Genomic DNA, 22,427 nt, shown 5'->3' on the forward strand with positions numbered 1-22,427 from the left:
CACCCAATTTACAGGTTAATTGGGTTTCAAAGATACACAGGGATTCAGTAGCTTTACAAAGAAAAAATGTATCATGTAATCCAGCACCTTGCTGGATTTAAACCTCCAGTTTGACAACAAAATAAAAATTTCAAAGCTTGTTGTTATGTGTACCCTCAGCAACAGCAAATCTCAAAGCTCTTGGCTTCATACTGCACAGATTGAAGTTTGCACATCTTCTGGGCTGATAGCATAGCAACAAAGATTTCATGGATTCAAGGATTAAGGAGGTCAACAGCCTTGCAAGTTTCAATGCAGCAAGTAGGATTCTTAAATACTGTCAATTTATCATTATTGTTCAATGGTTTCCAAGGATATTTTAAAATATAGCATTTTCTTGTAAGATTTTTTTAAAAATATACAATCAGCCAATCTTTGATCACCTAAACATTAACCTTAGCTTTGCAGCGGCGGCCCCGGCCCTGGTCCGGGCAGAGGGTAGGCGGCAGCGGCCCCGTTCCGGGTAGGAGCAAGGGGGAGGCGGCAGCGACCCCGGCCTCGGTCGAGTGAGGTAGGCGGAGGCCCCGGTCGGGCGGAAAGTTGGGGGCGGCGGCCCCGGTCCGGCCACAGGAAAAGCAGCAGCGGAGCCAGCCCCGGCCCGGGCAGAGGGTCGGCGGCGGCGGCCCCGATCCGGGCACGAGCAAGGGGGAGGCGGCGGCCCCGGCCTCGGTCGAGTGAGGGAGGCGGCGGCCCAGGTCCGGGCACAGGGAGAGGGGCGGCGGCCCCGGTCCGGGCAGTATGGACCGACCTAGGGGGGGGGGCAGTATGGACCGACCTAGGGGGGGGGGCAGTATGGACCGACCTAGGGGGGGGGCAGTATGGACCGACCTAGGAGGGGGGGCAGTATGGACCGACCTAGGAGGGGGGGCAGTATGGACCGACCTTGGAGGGGGGGCAGTATGGACCGACCTAGGAGGGGGGGGCAGTATGGACCGACCTAGCAGGGGGAGCAGTATGGACCGACCTAGCAGGGGGAGCAGTATGGACCGACCTAGGAGAGGGGGCAGTATGGACCGACCTAGGAGGGGGGGCAGTATGGACCGACCTAGGAGGGGGGGGCAGTATGGACCGACCTAGGAGGGGGGGGCAGTATGGACCGACCTAGGAGGGGGGGCAGTATGGACCGACCTAGGAGGGGGGGCAGTATGGACCGACCTAGGAGGGGGGGCAGTATGGACCGACCTAGGAGGGGGGGCAGTATGGACCGACCTAGGAGGGGGGGGAGTATGGACCGACCTAGGAGGGGGGGCAGTATGGACCGACCTAGGAGGGGGGGGGAAGTATGGACCGACCTAGGAGGGGGGGGGCAGTATGGACCGACCTAGGAGGGGGGGGCAGTATGGACCGACCTAGGAGGGGGGGCAGTATGGACCGACCTAGGAGGGGGGGCAGTATGGACCGACCTAGGAGGGGGGGCAGTATGGACCGACCTAGGAGGGGGGGCAGTATGGACCGACCTAGGAGGGGGGGGCAGTATGGACCGACCTAGGAGGGGGGGGCAGTATGGACCGACCTAGGAGGGGGGGCAGTATGGACCGACCTAGGAGGGGGGGCAGTATGGACCGACCTAGGAGGGGGGGCAGTATGGACCGACCTAGGAGGGGGGGCAGTATGGACCGACCTAGGAGGGGGGGCAGTATGGACCGGCCTAGGAGGGGGGGCAGTATGGACCGGCCTAGGAGGGGGGGCAGTATGGACCGACCTAGGAGGGGGGGCAGTATGGACCGACCTAGGAGGGGGGGCAGTATGGACCGACCTAGGAGGGGGGGCAGTATGGACCGACCTAGGAGGGGGGGCAGTATGGACCGACCTAGGAGGGGGGGCAGTATGGACCGACCTAGGAGGGGGGGCAGTATGGACCGACCTAGGAGGGGGGGGCAGTATGGACCGACCTAGGAGGGGGGGCAGTATGGACCGACCTAGGAGGGGGGGCAGGCCCCTCCAGCCCGGGTAAGAAACCTGCATAGGAGAAGGCCACTCCGATATAAAACCTACGACCCAAGGACCTCGCTGCCACGTCCCAGCTTGCTTGGCCACGGCACACGAACCATGGGTGTAAAGGGTGGGGCCAGTACTGCGCACACTGCATTCCACCTAAAAGCTCCTTTGCGCAGGCCCGAGGACAGGTCCACGTCCCCCCCCTCCACGTCCCCCCCCCTCCACGTCCCCCCCCCTCCACGTCCCCCCCCCTCCACGTCCCCCCCCTCCACGTCCCCCCCCCTCCACGTCCCCCCCCTCCACGTCCCCCCCCTCCACGTCCCCCCCCTCCACGTCCCCCCCCCTCCACGTCCCCCCCCTCCACGTCCCCCCCCCTCCACGTCCCCCCCCTCCACGTCCCCCCCCTCCACGTCCCCCCCCTCCACGTCCCCCCCCTCCACGTCCCCCCCCTCCACGTCCCCCCCCTCCACGTCCCCCCCCTCCACGTCCCCCCCCTCCACGTCCCCCCCCTCCACGTCCCCCCCCTCCACGTCCCCCCCCTCCACGTCCCCCCCCTCCACGTCCCCCCCCTCCACGTCCCCCCCCTCCACGTCCCCCCCCTCCACGTCCCCCCCCTCCACGTCCCCCCCTCCACGTCCCCCCCCTCCACGTCCCCCCCCTCCACGTCCCCCCCCTCCACGTCCCCCCCCTCCACGTCCCCCCCCTCCACGTCCCCCCCCTCCACGTCCCCCCCCTCCACGTCCCCCCCCTCCACGTCCCCCCCCTCCACGTCCCCCCCCTCCACGTCCCCCCCCTCCACGTCCCCCCCCTCCACGTCCCCCCCCTCCACGTCCCCCCCCTCCACGTCCCCCCCCTCCACGTCCCCCCCCTCCACGTCCTCCCCCTCCACGGCAAAAGATGCTCACAAACTCAAGCTAGCATGCTGGAACATCAGAACCATGCTAGACAAGGCTGACAGCCACCGACCTGAACGTCGGTCTGCCCTCATTGCACATGAACTCCTCAGACTTGACATCCTGGCAGATGTAGGCTGCCTCCAAGAACGCGGCGCGGGCTACACACTCTACGCCTATCTGGCGTAGGCTTCATGGTCAAGAACTCCATTGCCTCCAAACTCGAAAACCTCCCGACAGGCCACTCGGACCGAATCATGTCCATGCGACTCCCCCTTCAAAACAAGCGTCACATCACCCTCATCAGTGTCTATGCTCCAACCCTCCAGGCGGAACCAGCAGAAAAGGACAAGTTCTACACTGACCTGCGCAACCTCATTCAACGCACCCCTACAGCTGACAAGGTTGTCATCCTTGGCGACTTCAATGCTCGCGTCAGCAAAGACTCAGAAACCTGGCCAGGAATCCTGGGCAAGCATGGTGTCGGCAAGTGCAACGACAATGGGCGCCTCCTGTTGGAGCTCTGCGCAGAACAGCGGCTTGTCATTACAAACACCCTTTTTCAGCAGAGGGACAGCCTGAAGACTACCTGTATGCATCCCCGATCCAAACACTGGCACCTCCTGGACTACGTCCTGGTGCGAGAAAGAGACAAACGAGATGTGCTCCACACCAGGGTCATGTCCAGCGCGGAATGCCACACTGACCACCGGCTGGTTCGCTGCAAGCTCAACCTTCACTTCAAGCCAAAGCCCAGGAACAGTAAAGCCCCCAGAAAGAGGTTCAATGTTGGAAACCTGCAGTCAGACGAAGTGAGAGGAAACTTCCAGGCAAACCTCAAAGCAAAGCTCGACGGTGCAATCCGCCTCACGGACTCGTCCCCTGAAACCCTCTGGGATCAGCTGAAGACTACCATACTGCAATCCACTGAAGAGGTACTGGGCTTCTCCTCCAGGAAAAACAAGGACTGGTTCAACGATAACAGCCAGGAAATCCAGGAGCTGCTGGCAAAGAAGCGAGCTGCCCACCAGGCTCACCTTACAAAGCTGTCCTGTCCAGAGAAGAAACAAGCCTTCCGTCGCGCATGCAGCCATCTTCAGTGCAAACTCTGGGAGATCTAAAATGAGTGGTGGACTAGCCTCGCCAAGCGAACCCAGCTCAGTGCGGACATTGGCGACTTCAGGGGTTTCTACGAGGCTCTAAAGGCTGTGTACGGCCCCTCACCCCAAGTCCAAAGCCCGCTGCGCAGCTCAGATGGCAAAGTCCTCCTCAGCGACAAGATCTCCATCCTCAACCGATGGTCAAAACACTTCCAATCTCTTTTCAGTGCCAACCGCTCAGTCCAAGATTCCGCCCTGCTCCAGCTCCCTTAACAGCCCCTAAGGCTAGAGCTGGATGAGGTCCTCACCCAGGATGAGACATATAAGGCAATTGAACAACTGAAAAGTGGCAAAGCAGCAGGTATGGATGGAATCCCCCCAGAGGTCTGGAAGGCTGGCGGCAAAACTCTACATGTCAAACTGCATGAGTTTTTCAAGCTTTGTTGGGACCAAGGAAAACTGCCTCAGGACCTTTGTGATGCCATCATCATCACCCTGTACAAAAACAAAGGCGAGAAGTCAGACTGCTCAAACTACAGGGGAATCACGCTGCTCTCCATTGCAGGCAAAATCTTCGCTAGGATTCTCCTAAATAGATTAATATCTAGTGTCGCCGAGAATATTCTCCCAGAATCACAGTGCGGCTTTCGCGCAAACAGAGGAACTACTGACATGGTCTTTGCCCTCAGACAGCTCCAAGAAAAGTGCAGAGAACAAAACAAAGGACTCTACATCACCTTTGTTGACCTCACCAAAGCCTTCGACACCGTGAGCAGGAAAGGGCTTTCATACTAGAGCGCATCGGATGCCCCCCAAAGTTCCTCAACATGGTTATCCAACTGCACGAAAACCAACAAGGTCGGGTCAGATACAGCAATGAGCTCTCTGAACCCTTCTCCATTAACAATGGCGTGAAGCAAGGCTGTGTTCTCGCACCAACCCTCTTTTCAATCTTCTTCAGCATGATGCTGAACCAAGCCATGAAAGACCTCAACAATGAAGACGCTGTTTACATCCGGTACCGCACGGATGGCAGTCTCTTCAATCTGAGGCGCCTGCAAGCTCACACCAAGGCACAAGAGAAACTTGTCCGTGAACTATTCTTTGCAGACGATGCCGCTTTAGTTGCCCATTCAGAGCCAGCTTGACGTCCTGTTTTGCGGAAACTGCCAAAATGTTTGGCCTGGAAGTCAGCCTGAAGAAAACGGAGGTCCTCCATCAGCCAGCTCCCCACCATGACTACCAGCCCCACCACATCTCCATCGGGCACACAAAACTCAAAATGGTCAACCAGTTTACCTATCTCGGCTGCACCATTTCATTAGATGCAAGGATCGACAACGAGATAGACAACAGACTCGCCAAGGCAAATAGCGCCTTTGGAAGAGTCTGGAAAAACAACCAACTGAAAAACCTCACAAAGATAAGCGTATACAGAGCCATTGTCATACCCACACTCCTGTTTGGCTCCGAATTATGGGTCCTCAACTGGCATCACCTACGGCTCCTAGAACGCTTCCACCAGCGTTGTCTCCGCTCCATCCTCAACATCCATTGGAGCGCCTTCATCCCTAACATCGAAGTACTCGAGATGGCAGAGGCTGACAGCATCGAGTCCACGCTGCTGAAGATCCAGCTGCGCTGGGTGGGTCACGTCTCCAGAATGGAGGACCATCGCCTTCCAAAGATCGTGTTATATGGCGAGCTCTCCACTGGCCACCGTGACAGAGGTGCACCAAAGAAGAGGTACAATGACTGCCTAAAGAAATCTCTTGGTGCCTGCCACATTGACCACCGCCAGTGGGCTGATATCGCCTCAAACCGTGCATCTTGGCGCCTCACAGTTCGGCGGGCAGCAACCTCCTTTGAAGAAGACCGCAGAGCCCACCTCACTGACAAAGGACAAAGGAGGAAAAACCCAACACCCAACCCCGACCAACCAGTTTTCCCCTGCAACCGCTGCAACCGTGTCTGCCTGTCCCACATCGGACTTGTCAGCCACAAACGAGCCTGCAGCTGACGTGGACATTTACCCCCTCCATAAATCTTCGTCCGCGAAGCCAAGCCAAAGAGAAGAGATTCATGAGGGACAGACATGCCATACTCCTCTTTCAGAAAACACTGGAGAGTACATGGGTATGTGTTGATCCTCTGAAGGTAACCTGCTGACATATTGCAAGCCAAAGTGAACAATTTTTATTCAAAAGTAATTTCCAATCTACACTGCCAATCTATACACCCAACCATTAAAATTTAGGCTTCATCAATTGAAACTGAACCATTTTCTCTCCTCAGAACATGGTTGGCATAGCGATTAGCGCAATGCCTTTACAGTACCAGCAATTGGACCAGGGGTTTGAATTCCATGCTGTCTGTAAGGAGTTTGTACATTATCCCTGTGTATGTGTGTCAGGGAACTCTGGTTTCCCCCCACCGTTTGAAATGTACCAAGGTTTCAAGATTCAATTTATTGTCATAGTAATAAAACTGTAAATAAAATATCTTTTTGCCTGCTACAAGACAGACAGATTCACCACTGGCAAGAATTGCCTGTGCCTCTTACAGTCAGACTTCTTCAGAGAGATAGATAAGCAAGAGAGTCCCCCCCCCCCCAGAGTCACCAAGTGTCTGTAGATTCACCTCCAATGCTTCTGCAGCCCCCGCAGCCACACAGAGTCCAGTCACTGGCAACCCGAGCTCCAGATCCAAACCTCCAACTCGGTCAGGGACCTTCAACGCCCTCGGCACCTCCTTGCATCCCGGTTCCAATATCTGGTACCCCTCCAGCCAATTCGAGCTAGTCTCCAGCAGTCCGCAGCCCAGTGCGAATCTCCCGAGAGTAATCTCCAGCAGGCTGCAGCTTCCATGGATTCTTCGCCTCGAGTTGCCAGCAGCCTGCTGCATGCTCTGGCCCCTCAGTCGCAAAGCCCCCTCACTGGTTTGCCTCCATGGTCACCACCCCCACGGGTTGTCTCCTCTGCTTCTCCCTCTCAGGTGGCGAGTGATCCCATCCTCTGGTGCCCTGCTCCAGTCCTCTGCTTCCCCATAGTCTCCAGCCCCTCATACCTGTTGCTGATTAATAGGTGCTGGCATCTTGGGACACAGACCTGCAGTCGTGGGATTGCAAATAAAACCACCGTCGTCTCCCTCAACATAAAGCCTGCAAGGAGCTAAAGGCAGTTGACTGGACAGCTAGACCCCACGGGAGTGCTGCATCTCCACTCTGTTGCTCCCCTCGGATCCCCACTAGCAGCACCGCTGCCGCTATAGCAGTGCTGCCATCTTCACAAGCATAGAATACAGGTTAATTGGGTGTAAATTTGGCAGCATGGACTCATAGGCCAAAATGGCCCATTACCATGCTGTATATCTAAATTTAAAATTTAAAATACTGCCTGAATTGATGAATATTTCCAGCGTTATTTCCTTTAAATTTAAAATTAGAGAGTCTAATCACATAGTATCCAAGAAACGCAGCCATCTTTCCAGTTTCTGCAAGGCTAAAAATGAAAAAAGTATGTGGTTGTTGCTTTGAGTGGCCTAATTTATGCAATTTCTCTGAAAAGGTGAACCTGTTACCATATCCAATTGGATTGAAGATTACTGAACCCTTCAGAGAATCAAGATTCTAATCCCAGCCAAGTTTTTTAAATATTTGGGAAGTAATAAAAATAATCGCCTCACCTTTCCTATTCAAAGAGATCGCATAAAACAGAAGACTACATAAAGACCAAAAACCATAGTTTTCAGTTACTCCTTTCATTCTGATTAGCTTAGGTTGGCTGGATTTCAAAGACAGCTCCTTCATTATCAACAATCTTATTTTGATCTGTATTCATCACCTCTTTCCTAGCTCCAGTCTGTTAAAAGAATCCAGAAGAGATTTTCATAACAAACACCACCTTGGGCGGTCAAAACTTGAAATTGAGGAACTTGAATCATGGGCAAAACTTCAAAGATAAACAGGATTGGATCAATCATGTTAGAAAATGCAAAATGTGAGTGCTGGAGAAACTTAGCACTTCAAGGGCTTGATGAAGAGCTCAGGCCCAAAACATTGGTTATACATCTTTGCTGAGTTTCTCCGGACTTTTTGCATGAACTACAATCACAGTGTGTGCAAACTTCCTGGTTTTGTTTCATTTAGAAAGGCAAAACATTCTTTATTAGAACTAAAAACTCTTTAATGCTCACTGACGCATACCTTACCTAAGGGAGTGTCAACCAAGATGGCGTTATAAAGTTCTGCCGGTGTCTGAGCAATATTTACAGCCTCCATTTGCTCAAAGCTGCCCAAGGGATGACACTTTGGAACTAGTTCAGAAATGGATCGCTGGTGTAACGTTCCAGTAATCAGGAGAATTACATTATCAATCATGTAGCTGTACCTACACAAAATGAAAATGTATATTAAAATCTTAATAGAGATTAGTACTCAGCTGCACATCACAATCACAATATTAGAGCACACCATTATATTGCTGTAAAGTCTAAATGTAGCATCTTACTCAGCATGTTTTAACAGCATTATTTCAAGGCAGTAAAACAAAGAGCTTGCTCTCCAAAGATGCTGCTTTAACTGATGAGTACATCCAACATTTCATGTGCTTTTTACTTGCATTAAAAACTGGTATTTTCCCCCAATTTAGAACACTTTTTAGAACATTAAACTGAAAAGAACCGTATGTTTCTAAATTGAAATGAGTGCATTTTAAGTTCTCACTATTGCAGCTGGGACAAAACACAATGAAAGGATCATCTGTGCTCTGATGGACTACAAAAAATTAGATATTTACAGAATAAGCAACTTTTTTTGTGTCCAAAACATTTTAAAAGTAATTAGATGTGTAAATTTCATTATAATTTAGGACTTCAGTCATGGATTCACAGTTTTTATTTTTTTTTAAATTTAGACATACAGCACAGTAACAGTCCCTGCTGCTCAACTTATACCCAATTAACCTACATCCCTGGTACATTTCGAAAGGTGGGAAGAAACCGGAGACCCTGGGGAAAACCCACGCAGACACGGGAAGAACATACAAACTCCTTAATGACAGCGCAGGATTCAAACCTGATCGCTTGTGCTGTAAAGCCAATGCGCTAACCGTTACGCCAACCGAACCGCTCTCATCAAAAGTTGAAGATGCTCATCAAACAAGATGATGGTGATCTGGGGCAAGCCAGTAAGTAGGGAAGCAAGGGGCACAGGCAGAATTAGAAATTATTGAGCTACTCCAGCCACTAAAGGATATAACTAACAAAGTTATTGATAAAGTGAACAATGACAAAGATGTTGTCTGTACATCTTCTTGTCAGTAGTCCTACAACTAGAAGACCGTGGAGTCCCAAATTGGATATCAGACAACCACAACTGGGATCCCACTCTAACCATGTCCTGAGAGACTATGAAAAAGAGAGGAATCCACTGTACATTGCTGCAATCCTCCACATTCCCTGGACATACCCAGAAAATACCACGAGGAAACAAGGATATCTCTAAGCAACCCGTCGGCTTATGCAATTGAACTACATGGGGGGGGGGGGTGTGTGAACCTGATGCAATGTCAACAGAAGGGGCAATCATTAGGTGTTTCCAAAGGAGATTGCACATAAAGACCTGACTGAATGTGACAGGACTTGCCTAGCCATCTGCTGTATGGCCATTGGAGCTGGAGTTGACGGTTTGTGGTAGTGACACAAAAGATTCCACAAGCACGTCATTACAGGACTATCATCCATCCCACACTTTATTGCCGACTGGCAAAGAAATGAAACGCACTGTGAAAAAGGATCATTGATTATGAACATGGGGTCGAAGTGGCTCTGCAGCACTCTTCCTTTTGGGACAGTATTTGGAATTGGGGTTTGAACATACAAATTTATCCCTGGATCCAACTTATCTCTCACATAATCATTGATGTACTATTATTTTAGTGTGTGTATTGCAACAGCAGATAAAACCATATAACAATTACAGCACAGAAACAGGCCAGTTTGGCCCTTCTAGTCCATGCCAAACACCTTCTCCCACCAAATTCCATTGATCTGCACCCTGCCATAACCCTCCACACCTCCCTCATCCACATACCTATAAAACTTTTCCTTAAATATTAAAATTGAACCCATATCTACCACTTCGGCCGGAAGCTCATTCCTCATTCCCACCACCCTCTGAGCGAAGAAATTCCCCCTCATGTTTCCCCTAAACTTTTCCCCGTCAATCTCAATCCACGTCCTCTTGTTTGAATCTCCCCCACTCTCAATGGAAAAAGCACCTGTCCCTCCTCATAATTTTAAACACCTCTATCAAATCATCCCTCAATCTTCCACACTCCAATTGAAATATGGATGGTCAATAAGAGGCCAAACAAGATACCAATAGGGAACTAATCTTTAGGCCTAAAGGGGGGGGGGAGGGAACTGTTGTGGGGGAAAGAATTATGATGGTTATACCTAGTAAAGAGAAATCTGGATTGTTCTAAAGTGGTAACAGGGAACCAAAGACAGGCCCAAGAAAAGAGCCGTGAAATACAGCAGCGACGGCACCCAAGATTCAGAATCACAATTCTAGAACATGCACTCTTTGCTGTTAATAGGAAATTGGATTTCTTGTTGAGTAAGTTACAATCATAACATGTATTATTGTTGTAAACAGAAACTTAAATCCATTGTTATCCAAGTTAAACTTATAGATAAATAAGCATCTTATTTTGTAATCAACCTTCATCTTATCAGTCACTAATCTTTATAACTCCCTGATGTGCCAGATAATGAAGAGATCAAATGCAGTGTAGTTAAACACATATTAGTAGAAACTCAGTAGTACAATAATGAATGATAATGGGTGCGTACACAGTTATGGTCAAGGGGAGTGCCCTTGGTGGTAGAGTTAATCCATGTCCAATGCCAGTAGTACAGACTAAGCATAGTGAGAGATTGACAGCATGACAAAGATTTACAACACTCCCTTTCTGTAATCGAAGCAGTGAAACTGAGTTAATCAAGTTTCTATAATTGTGTTCATTGACACAAGAGCCATGTACAATAAACTTCTGGTGTTTGAGGGTCCCATGACATGAAAAAATAAATATACATTTTTACTCTTATGTGCACATTGTTACAAATTTTTAAGGACATTAAGAAATACATAGATGTAATAATATTTATTAATGTATGTCATTTTTAAACTGCAAATCTGTATTAGTTTCAATATTCAAAAAGTACACATATGCATACCAAATATTTTGTTTATATTGGTAAGTCCGCATTCAGGGCATTGGGAGCTCAGATGGGAGGCAGTTGGGGCATCAGGAGTTCAGATGGCTAGGCAGCTAGGGCCGAGGCAAGAGTCCGCGGTTGGGGTGTCGGGAGCTCTGGATGGCAGGTGGGAGGCGGCCAGCTGGGCCCAAAAATTGGGGGGGGGGTGGGGGGTGGGGGTGACTATTACACGTCCATATACGATATATATAGATCTCAAATATTTTAAATTGAAAACTGCACCCGCTAAAATTACCATTGTGAGCACCGGCTCATACGATTCCTGTCTCAGCCAATGTATTTCTGCGAGTCGCACATTATACGTCAAGACCCACATGTGGCCACCCCAGTATAATACCTATACCAAAATAATGCTCGGGAGATCAGCTTTAACTGGTCTGATGCACTTTAATTTTAATAAATCGCCCATTGTTTCAAACATCTACTCCACGTGATATTTCTATTTTGCTCCTCCAGTTAAAAAGGATACTGGTCAGATCCAAAAATGTTTAAATACAACCCAGCAAGATATAGATTATTTAATAGATTGTAAGGGTAGAATAAAGGAACTGGAGAATAATTTGCGACTCACGTGATAAAGTCAAGAAAGCTGGCCAGTGGCTCATATGCATGGTTCCTCATATGCCTGAATTCCACCACCATCTTTTCCTTCAATTTGTCATCAATTACAGACACAGTAAGTGGGGAGGCCTCATTTGCCAGAAAATTGCCATAGTCTGTGCTCTGGAGATGGAGCTTCAGATCTGTAAGATACAATTTGAGAAGGAAGCATAATGAACAAATAGTAGGAGGTAAACTGTCCTACCCTCAGTGCTACCGCACAATAAACAAGCTATAGCACATTCCAGTGTATTCTCCCACTGCTTTCCCCCACAATTCAGAGATTGTGAGCAGGTATCCCCAGATAAATATTGATCCTACTCCTGCCATTGAACTAAATCAAACTTTGCATTCAATTGGGAAAACCCAATTTGTAACCTCCGCTATTCAGAAAGGTTATAATATGCATCATTTATGGGTAATGTCTCTATTGGTTCCAACATTGGCTTCAGGTAAAATTTACTATGATTTAATCATTCAGTATATCCAAACATGTCAGCATGTACAGCTCTAGCGTAGCAGGGTGTGTTTTAATTTTCTACAAACAGTGCATTGAAAATGCCACAAAAGTGTGCATCAAACTCCACTGGCAGCAGAGGTCAGGAGTGAATCAGGTGTGCCACTGTGCTAGCCCAAATTCAGGTAGATTCCTCAACAAGGGCTCAAGGAACATCAATTTGGATTATTTACTCATCCTCCAACAAGTCTTCATTTATTAAACCTTGCTTTTTTCTCCTGGCCAAACTTTTTTTAAAAAGCCAAAAATAGACTTTATTCACAATAAATTATTTACAAAAATGAAAACCGTTTAATGTCTCTTCAAAACCTTACATTCCCATTAATATACATTTTAAAAACACTCTCTAATTTCACCATTGCCACCACTGTGGCACCTTGTCATTATTTCCATCCCCCCCCCCTATTGTTTGAGAGGCTCTCCCTCAGTCTCAGCCCCTCGATGCTTGGACTCTAGACAGTGATCTATCCCCACACTGTCCTTGTGTTAGCTGTGCCAAGCTTCAATGCATCCCTCAGCACATACTCCTGCAGCCTGGAATGTGCTGGTTGGCAGCATTCCCTCAGTAACACTTCCACATGCAATAACTCATGGGACCACCATCACAACCACATCCAATAGTTCCTGAGGTAATGGCAGCCCAAATTCTTGTACAAAAGTCACATCTGCCTTGATTTTGGCAAGGTAGTACAAGGAGTTTACACACCACCTGGTGCATTTTACACTGCACACATTGAGAGCAGCTCTTTTAATCTTCACTGTGATTTATTGGGGTTGCCAGTTCACAGCTTTACAGTCCAGTGTCAGTCAGCCTAAGCCCTCATGCACACCGCTTTGGTGAACTCCAGCACAGTTTTCAACTCAGGAACAGGAAGGCATCTTCCTCTGGGAGTGGGGTCTCCTCAGGTAAAGCTGATGGTGTCGCTGAGGGTAGATCCATCTGCTCTTGCTTCTTCACCTCTTGGCTGGCTTTATTTTCCTTCTCCGGGGTGGGGGTGACAGCCTCAGCACTGCTCCTGGTCTCCTAGAGATATGGGGCAATAGCCTTGGTGTTGCTTGGGCACTACTGTCAAAGATGTGTTGCATGCAAACTGATATGATTGTGCACGCTCTCAATGAAATGCAAAATAGTGTAATGTTTTCACTGGGAACTGCTGAAGGTTTTTAAGCTATTCACTTTGCTCTACTCTTCTAAAAGCACTTTCTGTAAACACTGAATTGTTATGGAAAACTCTTATCCATTCCTTCCAGCATCTGATGAAATCCACAAACTTATACTGTCCAATATAAACAGAATCTTTAAAGAGTGTAATGGTCAGAATAGAGAAATTTGGAAATATTTCAGCTGAACTATGTTGAGGACAATAGACAATAGAAGTTGAGGACAATAGTCAATAGAAGTTGAGGACAATAGACAATAGAAGTTGAGGACAATAGAAGATGAGGACAATAGAAGATGAGGACAATAGAAGTTGAGGACAATAGAAGATGAGGACAATAGAAGATGAGGACAATAGAAGATGAGGACAATAGAAGATGAGGACAATAGAAGATGAGGACAATAGACAATAGAAGATGAGGACAACAGACAATAGAAGTTGAGGACAACAGACAATAGAAGTTGAGGACAACAGACAATAGAAGTTGAGGACAATAGACAATAGAATATTGCCAGGCTAGTTACGATTGACACATTGAAATAAATTTGAGAGTCTCAAAAAAGTACAACTAGGGAATTTCACACCCCAGTGTTACTCGCGATTCTTCTAAAACACAAAAGTGATTTTCCAGTGACTTGTCTCATGGAGTCGTCACCAGTGCTCACACTGTTTTTTCCTCGCCTCCCTCAGCTTCTTCAATCCATCTTTATTTCTTTATTCATTAAATTTCATACACAAGTATCGTTACTGACAAAGGTTTCAACTTAAATATTTATGATTTCCAAGGCTTCAAAATAATAGCTATTCCATATAAACTTTTTCATTTATCAGAAAACAATTTAATGTTTGTATTCTATTGCCTTCTTACTGGAACTAGAATCAGAACAGGAGAACCAAACCCCTGTGGCCAGAGATGAGCAACTTTCAGTGTGAATTCAGCAGGATCCCAATAGCACAATGTACACTAATTGGAATCTCGAATAAGAAAGCTCATCTACATTTTTGTATGGATGTAGTAATTTTAATATAGTACTATTACATATCATGGAAAAGAAGAAATTGCTACACAATGACTAGGAAGTATCATATGGTCTTAGTTTCATGTGGAGATCAGTCTAGCCACAACTATTTCTGTGGGGCTGAAATTTTCAATAGGGCCTCATCTCTTTCCAGCCCTTTGCTTTCCTCAGCTCCATTTTGTATGTTCATTGCTGATATCTACTACAGAAAATATCTGAATCCAGATGCCAGAAATCCAGACTTCTCAAACTCTCAACCGTTTTAAATTTAGCAGGCTTTTGTGTGGGTGCGTGGGTCAGTGCCACAGATGCACAGAAGTCGCAGAAATGAACAAATAAATATGGTTTTTTGTACTTTGTATTTTATATGAAAAAAATGTCTCAATAATAAAGTATCAAAATTTACTTGTTCATCTCTTCTTTATTCTTCTTAATTTGAATTTTAAAAAATACTACCCGGCCCAATCCCCAATCAGCTGGATTTTAGGACTTTACTGAACAATCTGTACTGTGAGGCATACAGGTGGATCAGAAAGTCTCCACACTGCTGTTTAGTGTTAACTACTTGTTGGTAGATTCCAGGAAAACAGGTTCATAAACCAAATACTTTGAACTTATGCAAGCAAAGCACACTCTTTCATCCCAGCAACAGACCAAAATTAAGATAAGGTGCATGAACTTGGTTGAAATGGTAGTCTTCACATGTTAAACCAAAAGGTTCAGATTTAGTTTAGCCAGAATACATTTCCAAATTCATTTGCTGCGAGATGATATACTGCCTCATTTCCTCAGATGCAGGTTTGCCAGTTCAGTCATAAAAATCTGTTTAATATGTACATCTGATGTCTATGCAACATTATCATAGGTCAGTTTAGGCAATTATCAACAAATAATTGTAGTGAAGCAACAGCATTTAACTAAGTTAATGTATCCAATGTGGATTAAAGTTCAAATGGTAAATTGCATCACGGAATTGACCAGAAAATTTAAGCCAACATTCCAGTAATCCACAGAACACTATACACTGTTGGGAGTACTATACATAAAATGAGAGAAAGCGATGGCCTTTGTACCCTTTTCAAACAGATCTTAACAATCCTTTGCCATTAATTTGGAGAAAAGGAGAGTCTTCTATTTCCCAGCAAAATTATGGAAGTTTCCTTCACCAGCACTGCAATTATCGTTAAAATAATAAATATGTGCAAATATGTACTTTTAAAAACTTTTTTTAAAATCCTGGAATCTATAAAACTTTTGATTGTTGTAATTTTAAAGCCCCAAACATTATACTGCAATCCCTCACTGGACCATCAATTACTCTCACTTCTTGATCTTAATTTTGCTTGTAACATCCTTGTGCTGGAAATAATTAATAAATGCAGAGCCTTCAAGTTCAAGATTAGTCTTCATGCTCTCGAGCTGTGAACAGCATCAAATATCTACACAAGTTAAATGCAAGATTTCCATTAGTCTTGTTCCATGTTACAGTCAACTCAAATTCTAGGTTATAAGACACAAGATTTTTTTTAAATAAACATTTTTGAAAAGAGAACTTACAGAACATCTGGATAGCGTTTTTACTGGAAATGCATAACCATCTTCAGAGACTTCCACCTTAATTTCCATCATGCATTTTGAAATGAGAACATTAAATAAGAACAGAATGTTCTTCACATGTTAGTACTTTGCTTGATTGAATCCTCAGGGAAATAAGTTAAGGGAACTTGCAAATGATAACCTACAATTTGTTTTAAACTCCAAAATCAAATCACTTTCTCTCTTTAATAACAGCTTGTAAGCAAAACTCTCATTTGGCTGCCAGTCAATTAAATAATGACAAGCAACGTTCTACTGAGGCAACACAACTTACCAAAATGTAATATTAGTAATAAACTACATGCACCACTGCACAAAATCCCATTTTTTTAAAAAAAAAGAGTGAATTAGGCTAGATCAAAAACTGAAGAATTCCTACAGCTGTGTATCTTTCAATAGCTTTAGATGATGGTCCATACAATTTAGTGGCCACAATAAATTTACAATAAATAAAAAGTAAATACATCTGAACTACATCTTGAAAAGCAATGTCTTACTAACCAGCAGAATTCAAGATTTGGAAGACCAAGACAAGGCTATGAATAGGGAGGACAGATGGAGAGGCAAAATTGCTGAATATTCTACTCTGAATTATTTGTCACAAGACTGACACAGATAGACTTGTCAATAAAGCAGTTAACAGCTTCATTTTTACCCATTCAGCAAGAAAAGGTAATGTTATCTAGAATGGCATGCGGTGAGGATAGGTCAGAGTTGATTCACATAAACTTACTTGCAGTTTATGCACAAAATAGTGAAGAATTCTTTGGTCAGCTGAACAGGACAATGTTCATGACAATAAATTCTGATTCTGACAGGAGTTCAAGAATCACCCATCAACTATCTGTGCCAACATGCAAAACAAAAATTCAGTTAAGAATCCAATGCTGCCAATATCAGGACAATGCTCACACAAATGGCCAGCACAGTTCGCACTACGCTGTTACAGCGCCAGCAATCAGACCTGGGTTCGAACCCCGCGATGTAAGGAGTTTGTATATTCTCTGAGTTTGAGTAGGTTTTCCCTGACAGCTCCAGTTTCCTCCCACCATTAAAAACGTAGGTTGTAGGTTAATTAGATGTAATTGGGTAGCACAGACTCAAAGACCAAAATGGCCTGCTACCATGCTTTATGTCTACATTTTTTTTTAAAATAATTTTAAAGTTTGAAACGTTAGAAGGCTCTAGCCAACAATATACAATAAAGGATGGTTCACTGGGCTACGAATCCAGAGGCCCCCAAAACCCAGCAGCAATAGATATTCACCAAGACAAATGGTTACTTAAACAAAAGTTGTTTTTAATTATCTTTAAACATGAAAACAGGATCAAACTTTAACTTATTACTATTAACTTAACCCCCTTCTAATTCCAAGTGCACGTGTATGTAATATGTAAGTTCAGAAAAGTTCTTTGATTTACAGTCCAATCTCACTTCTCATTCCTCCAAGTTTACTGGTTGCATGCAATTCTAATATTGTGCACAGAATTTAACATATATGAAGTTCACCAGGCTTTGGTGCTAGAAAGGTAAATGGTTACCACTCAGGAAGGTTCTTGTCGGTTTTCAGAGAGAGATTTGTTGTTCGCTGGACACCCACAACTGATTCTTTTTTTTTAAAAAATCAGCCACTTCAGCGTCTTGCCGAAGAAACTTGCCCCCCTCAGGGTTCTCCAGATGATAACCTTTCTTTCAGATCACCACCGAGTTCCTTTTTGTTTCTCTTATTTCAAGTGAAATATTAGGCAGCCAGTCCTCTCCTCTTGCATGAGCCACAAGGGCTTTAACCAGGCTGAACTAAGCACTCACAATCCATCTTCCAAATGTTTTTTTTCCCCACAAGCCTGCCAACTTTTCCTGTTCCAGTCCCAGCTGCTGCTGCTAAATAAATTCTCTCTCTCTCTCTCTCTCTCTCTCTAGCTGCTTTCAGGTGTTCTGATAGAAGATTAGGCGCCTGCAGGCGTAGCTAGAAGAGTTCAGCTAACATGTTCAGCTAGCCTGCTGCCAGTCTCCCCCAACCCCGTCTGCCCGACTCCCGCTGCCGTGACGTCTCTTGGACACTCTCCAAAGCTTTTGCAAAGGCTCTTTGCGCCGGACTGTCTAACATGAGCAGAGCTCCAGTATTTTAAATAAGATCTGTTTTAAAGTGTTTGTATGTGACCTACACGAAAAAACCTGCCCAATTTACTCCCAAAAACATATCTATATACAATACAAACACAACATAATCTGTCACAACTGATAGATAAATGCTGTTTTAATTGTCCATCTAAGGGTGATGCCACAACACATGTACAATAGATCAATCTCTTTCTTGCCAATTGGCAAAATTGCACTTTATAAAACTGTCAAGTTTAATGTGAAGGAGGAATCATTCAACACGGCACATTTAGCAGAATAAATGCAAATAACTGACATATTTATATTTTTTTAAAAAACAGATGGTGAATCTTCAATAAAAGTAGTGAATGAATACTTCACCCAAGCAGCATTTACAGAAAGAATCAGTGGAGGTCATGATTCTGGAAAAGTGGGGGAATAAATAAACTTTAAAAGTGAAAATTCAGATTCAGAGTACATACATAGGAAAACATACATAATTGGCAAAAAATTAAAAATAGGGTTTTAGTGATATTAGAAGAGATCAAACGCGCTACAGTCAGGACAAATCAAAAACATGGTTAGATGCAGAGGTTCTTAGATTGCTCAGCACTCTTTTAGGTCAGGAGACAAGGTGGCATTAAGAACAATAAAGCCTGAACTCTCCCGTGCAATCAGGAAGATAAAATGTGGACACAAACAGAGAATCCACAGACACCTGTGTGATACCAGCAACAGGAGGCACACGTTATAGGGTATTCAAACCATTACTGACTACAAGTCAACCTTGCGGATCACTGACAATGATACATCCGTTCCCAACAGGTTAAATAACTTCCACATATGGCTTGATAAGAAAAACACTGTGACACCAAAGAAAGCGGAGGTGCCAGAGGATTGGAGGGTAGCTCATGTTAAAAAAGCCTTCAAAAGTAAACCAGGAAAATATAGGCCGGTGAGCCTGATGTCAGAAGTAGGTAAATTATTGCAGGGTGTTCTGAGAGATCGGATATACAAGCATTTGGACAGCCATAAGCTGATTAAGGATGGTCAGTGTGGTTTTGTGCGTGGTAGATCGTGTTAAATAAATAAATCTTATAAAGTTTTGAGGTTACCAAGAAAGTAGACGAAGTAAAGGCTATGGATGTTGTTTACATGCACTTTAGTAAGGCCTTCCCAAGATCGTGTTATATGGCGAGTTCTCCACTGGCCACCGTGACAGAGGTGCACCAGAGAAGAGGTACAAGGACTGCCTAAAGAAATCTCTTGGTGCCTGCCACATTGACCACCGCCAGTAGGCTGATATCGCCTCAAACCGTGCATCTTGGCGCCTCAGTTTGGCGGGCAGCAACCTCCTATGAAGAAGACCGCAGAGCCCACCTCACTGACAAAAGACAAAGGAGGAAAAACCCAACACCCAACCCCAACCAACCAATTTTCCCCTGCAACCGCTGCAACCGTGTCTGCCTGTCCCGCATCAGACTTGTCAGCCACAAACGAGCCTGCAGCTGACGTGGACATTTACCTCTCCATAAATCTTCGTCCGCGAAGCCAAGCCAAAGAAGAAGAGTAAGGCCTTTGATAAAGTCCCACAAGGTCAGAAGGTTCAGACACTAGGTATCCATGGAGAGGATGTAAAATGGATTTGAAATTGGCTGACTGGGAAAAGACAGAGAGTGGTAGTGGATGATGCTTCTCAGACTGGAGGCCTGTGATTAGTGGTGTGTCTCAAGGATCAGTACTGGGACCATTGTTGTTTGTTGATTATATCACTGATCTGGATGATAATATGGTGAATTGGATCAGCAAGTTTGCTGATGACACTAAGATTGGAGGTGTTGTGGACAGCGAGAAAGGCTTTTAAAGCTTGCAGAGAAATTTGACCAACTGGAAAAATGGGGCAGAAAATGGCAGATGAAATTCAAAGCAGACAAATGTGGGGTGTTGCATTTAGGAAGGACAAATTAAGGTAGGGTATACACAGTAAATGATAGGGTACTGAACTGAGAAGTGTGGAGGAACAAAGGGATTTGGAAATACAAATACACAATTCCCTGAAAGTGGTGTCACAGATAGATAGGGTTGTAAAGAGTGCTTTTGGCATTTTGGCCTTCATAAATCAAAGTACCAGTATTGAATATAGGAGTTGGGATGTTAAAGTGGTATAAGACATTGGTGAGGCCAAAATCGGAGTATTGCAAGTTATGACCTTGACCAGCGGTACAAACAATTGTAAAAAGAATCAATTTTTTTACAGTCAGTCAGTTTTGTCTTAAAACCAGATTCTTTACATTGTTGGTCAAAAGTAATTATGGAGTAGGTGTGAGGCACCAAACTTTTCAAAACTCACAAAATTCTTGTAGAGTTGTTTTTCAGAGAATTGTTTCTTCATATGAATGATTTCCCTCTCTTGCATGGAGGTTTTAGTAATTGTGATCTCTGCGCCATGATTTCAACAAACCCAGGCAAGGGTTACAGGAAGTGGTCATTTAAAAATGGACACAGTGAAACTGTCCTCTTTTCAAAGAGACAGCTGAAGTGGCTCTTCCTTACCACTGATTTTGTAAATCTCCCATGATAAAGTGAATACAAATAAGAACAGTACCTCTTTTTAAGAGGCTAATGTATTTCTAACTTCAGATGAAAACAAGTACAACATTAAAGAGGTCTCCTTGAAGTGTCTTTAATTACATGACCTCACTGCTAACTTTGTTTGAAGTTCTCCTCTTCCAAGAGTTAATGAGAAAATGCTTCCAAGTTGCCTGCCCAGGTCAAAAGCAGATGGTTTTGTGTGTACACAGATTATTGAAGCAAAAGCCTGCTTTGTGTACACAGGAGTAAACAACATTGTCTGCAATATTTCAATGGACAATCACCAGATTTTTTATTTTAATTTTTATATTTATTTATGTATTAAGATTGAAAGAGTGCAGATAAAATTTACTAGGATGTTGCCAGGTCTTCAGTTGAGTTACAGGAAAAGATTAAACAGGTTAGGATTTGCATAGAAGAATGAGGGGGAGATTTGATTGAGGTTAACAAAATTATAAGGGGAATAGACAGAGTGCATGCGAGTAGGCTTTTTCCACTAAGATTAGGATAGATAAATACGAGAGGAGATGGTTTTAGGGTGAAAGGGGAAAGGTTTAGGGGAAAATTAGGGGAACTTCTTCACTCAGAATGGTGAGAGTGTAGAACAAGCTGCCATCTGATGTGGTAAATGTGGGCTCACTCTTAAGTTTTAAGAATAAATTGGGTAGATACAAGGATTGGAGAGGTCTGGAGAGTAATGGACTGGGTGCAGATCAATGGGACTAGTGGAATAATATTTTGGCACAGACTAGAAGGACCAAGTGGCCTGTTTTCTGTGCTGTAGTGTTTGATAGTGAATCCACGCAAAGCAGTAGGACCAGAAAACGTACCTGGTCAGGTACTGAAGGACTGTGCAGCCCAGCTGACAGAGATCCTAACTGACATCTTCAACATCTCACTGCAGCAGTCCATTGTTCCCACAGGTTTCAAGGCAGCCACCATCATCCTGGTGCACAAGAGAGCTACGCTAACTGGACAAAGTGACGACCGCCCAGTGCCACCAACTTCTAAGATCATGAAGTGCATTGAACGACTGTTAAGTGAATGCATCAAGTCCCACCTTGTGACATTGGACCTGTTCCAGTTTGCCTACCATGCAAACCGGTCCACAGATGATGCAATAGCCTTGACCCTCCACCTCTGTTCTGACCCATGAGAGAATGATGCCTCAGACACCAGGCTGTTGTTTATTAACTTCAGCTCAGCATTGAACATGATTTTACCTCAGAGGCAGTGAATGAACTGTCCTCATGGGGAATCAACTATTTGCAACTGGATTCTGGACTTCTTGATGGAATGATCACAGTCTGTCTGGGTTGGTAGAAAATCCTCAAGCCCCATATACTGATCACTGATGCATCTCAGGGCTTGGTGTTCAGTTCACTACTGTTCACACTGCTGACTCGGGACTGCACTGCCAGATTCAGTTTGAGAATGATACAACAGCAACAACATCACCTTACCAAGAGAGAGGCTGAAAGACTTGTAAAATGGTGCAAGAATAGTATCCTGAATCTCAATATGGTCAAGATAAAGGAGATGACTGTAGATTTCAGGAGGACGTAGGTCAATCATTCTTCACTATACATCA

At 45.3% G+C, this 22,427-nt stretch overlaps 1 protein-coding gene across 3 annotated transcripts in view; it reads right to left on the reverse strand.

Annotated features, from left to right (window-relative positions):
- Positions 1-22,427, reverse strand: part of atp6v0d1 (ATPase H+ transporting V0 subunit d1) — a 44,085-nt gene that overhangs the window by 5,129 nt on the left and 16,529 nt on the right. For 2 of the 3 annotated variants that reach the window (XM_069901455.1, XM_069901453.1), the window contains exons 2-3: positions 11,823-11,994; positions 8,180-8,358 (exon numbers count right to left, since the gene is read on the reverse strand). In XM_069901455.1, the coding sequence (XP_069757556.1) occupies positions 8,180-8,358; positions 11,823-11,994 (351 nt within the window). Of the gene's footprint in view, positions 1-8,179; positions 8,359-11,822; positions 11,995-22,299 lie in introns of all 3 variants that reach the window. The other variant, XM_069901454.1, reaches the window with a different exon arrangement.

This window comes from Narcine bancroftii, chromosome 10, assembly GCF_036971445.1.
Source record: "Narcine bancroftii isolate sNarBan1 chromosome 10, sNarBan1.hap1, whole genome shotgun sequence".
Classification (NCBI taxonomy): domain Eukaryota; kingdom Metazoa; phylum Chordata; class Chondrichthyes; order Torpediniformes; family Narcinidae; genus Narcine; species Narcine bancroftii.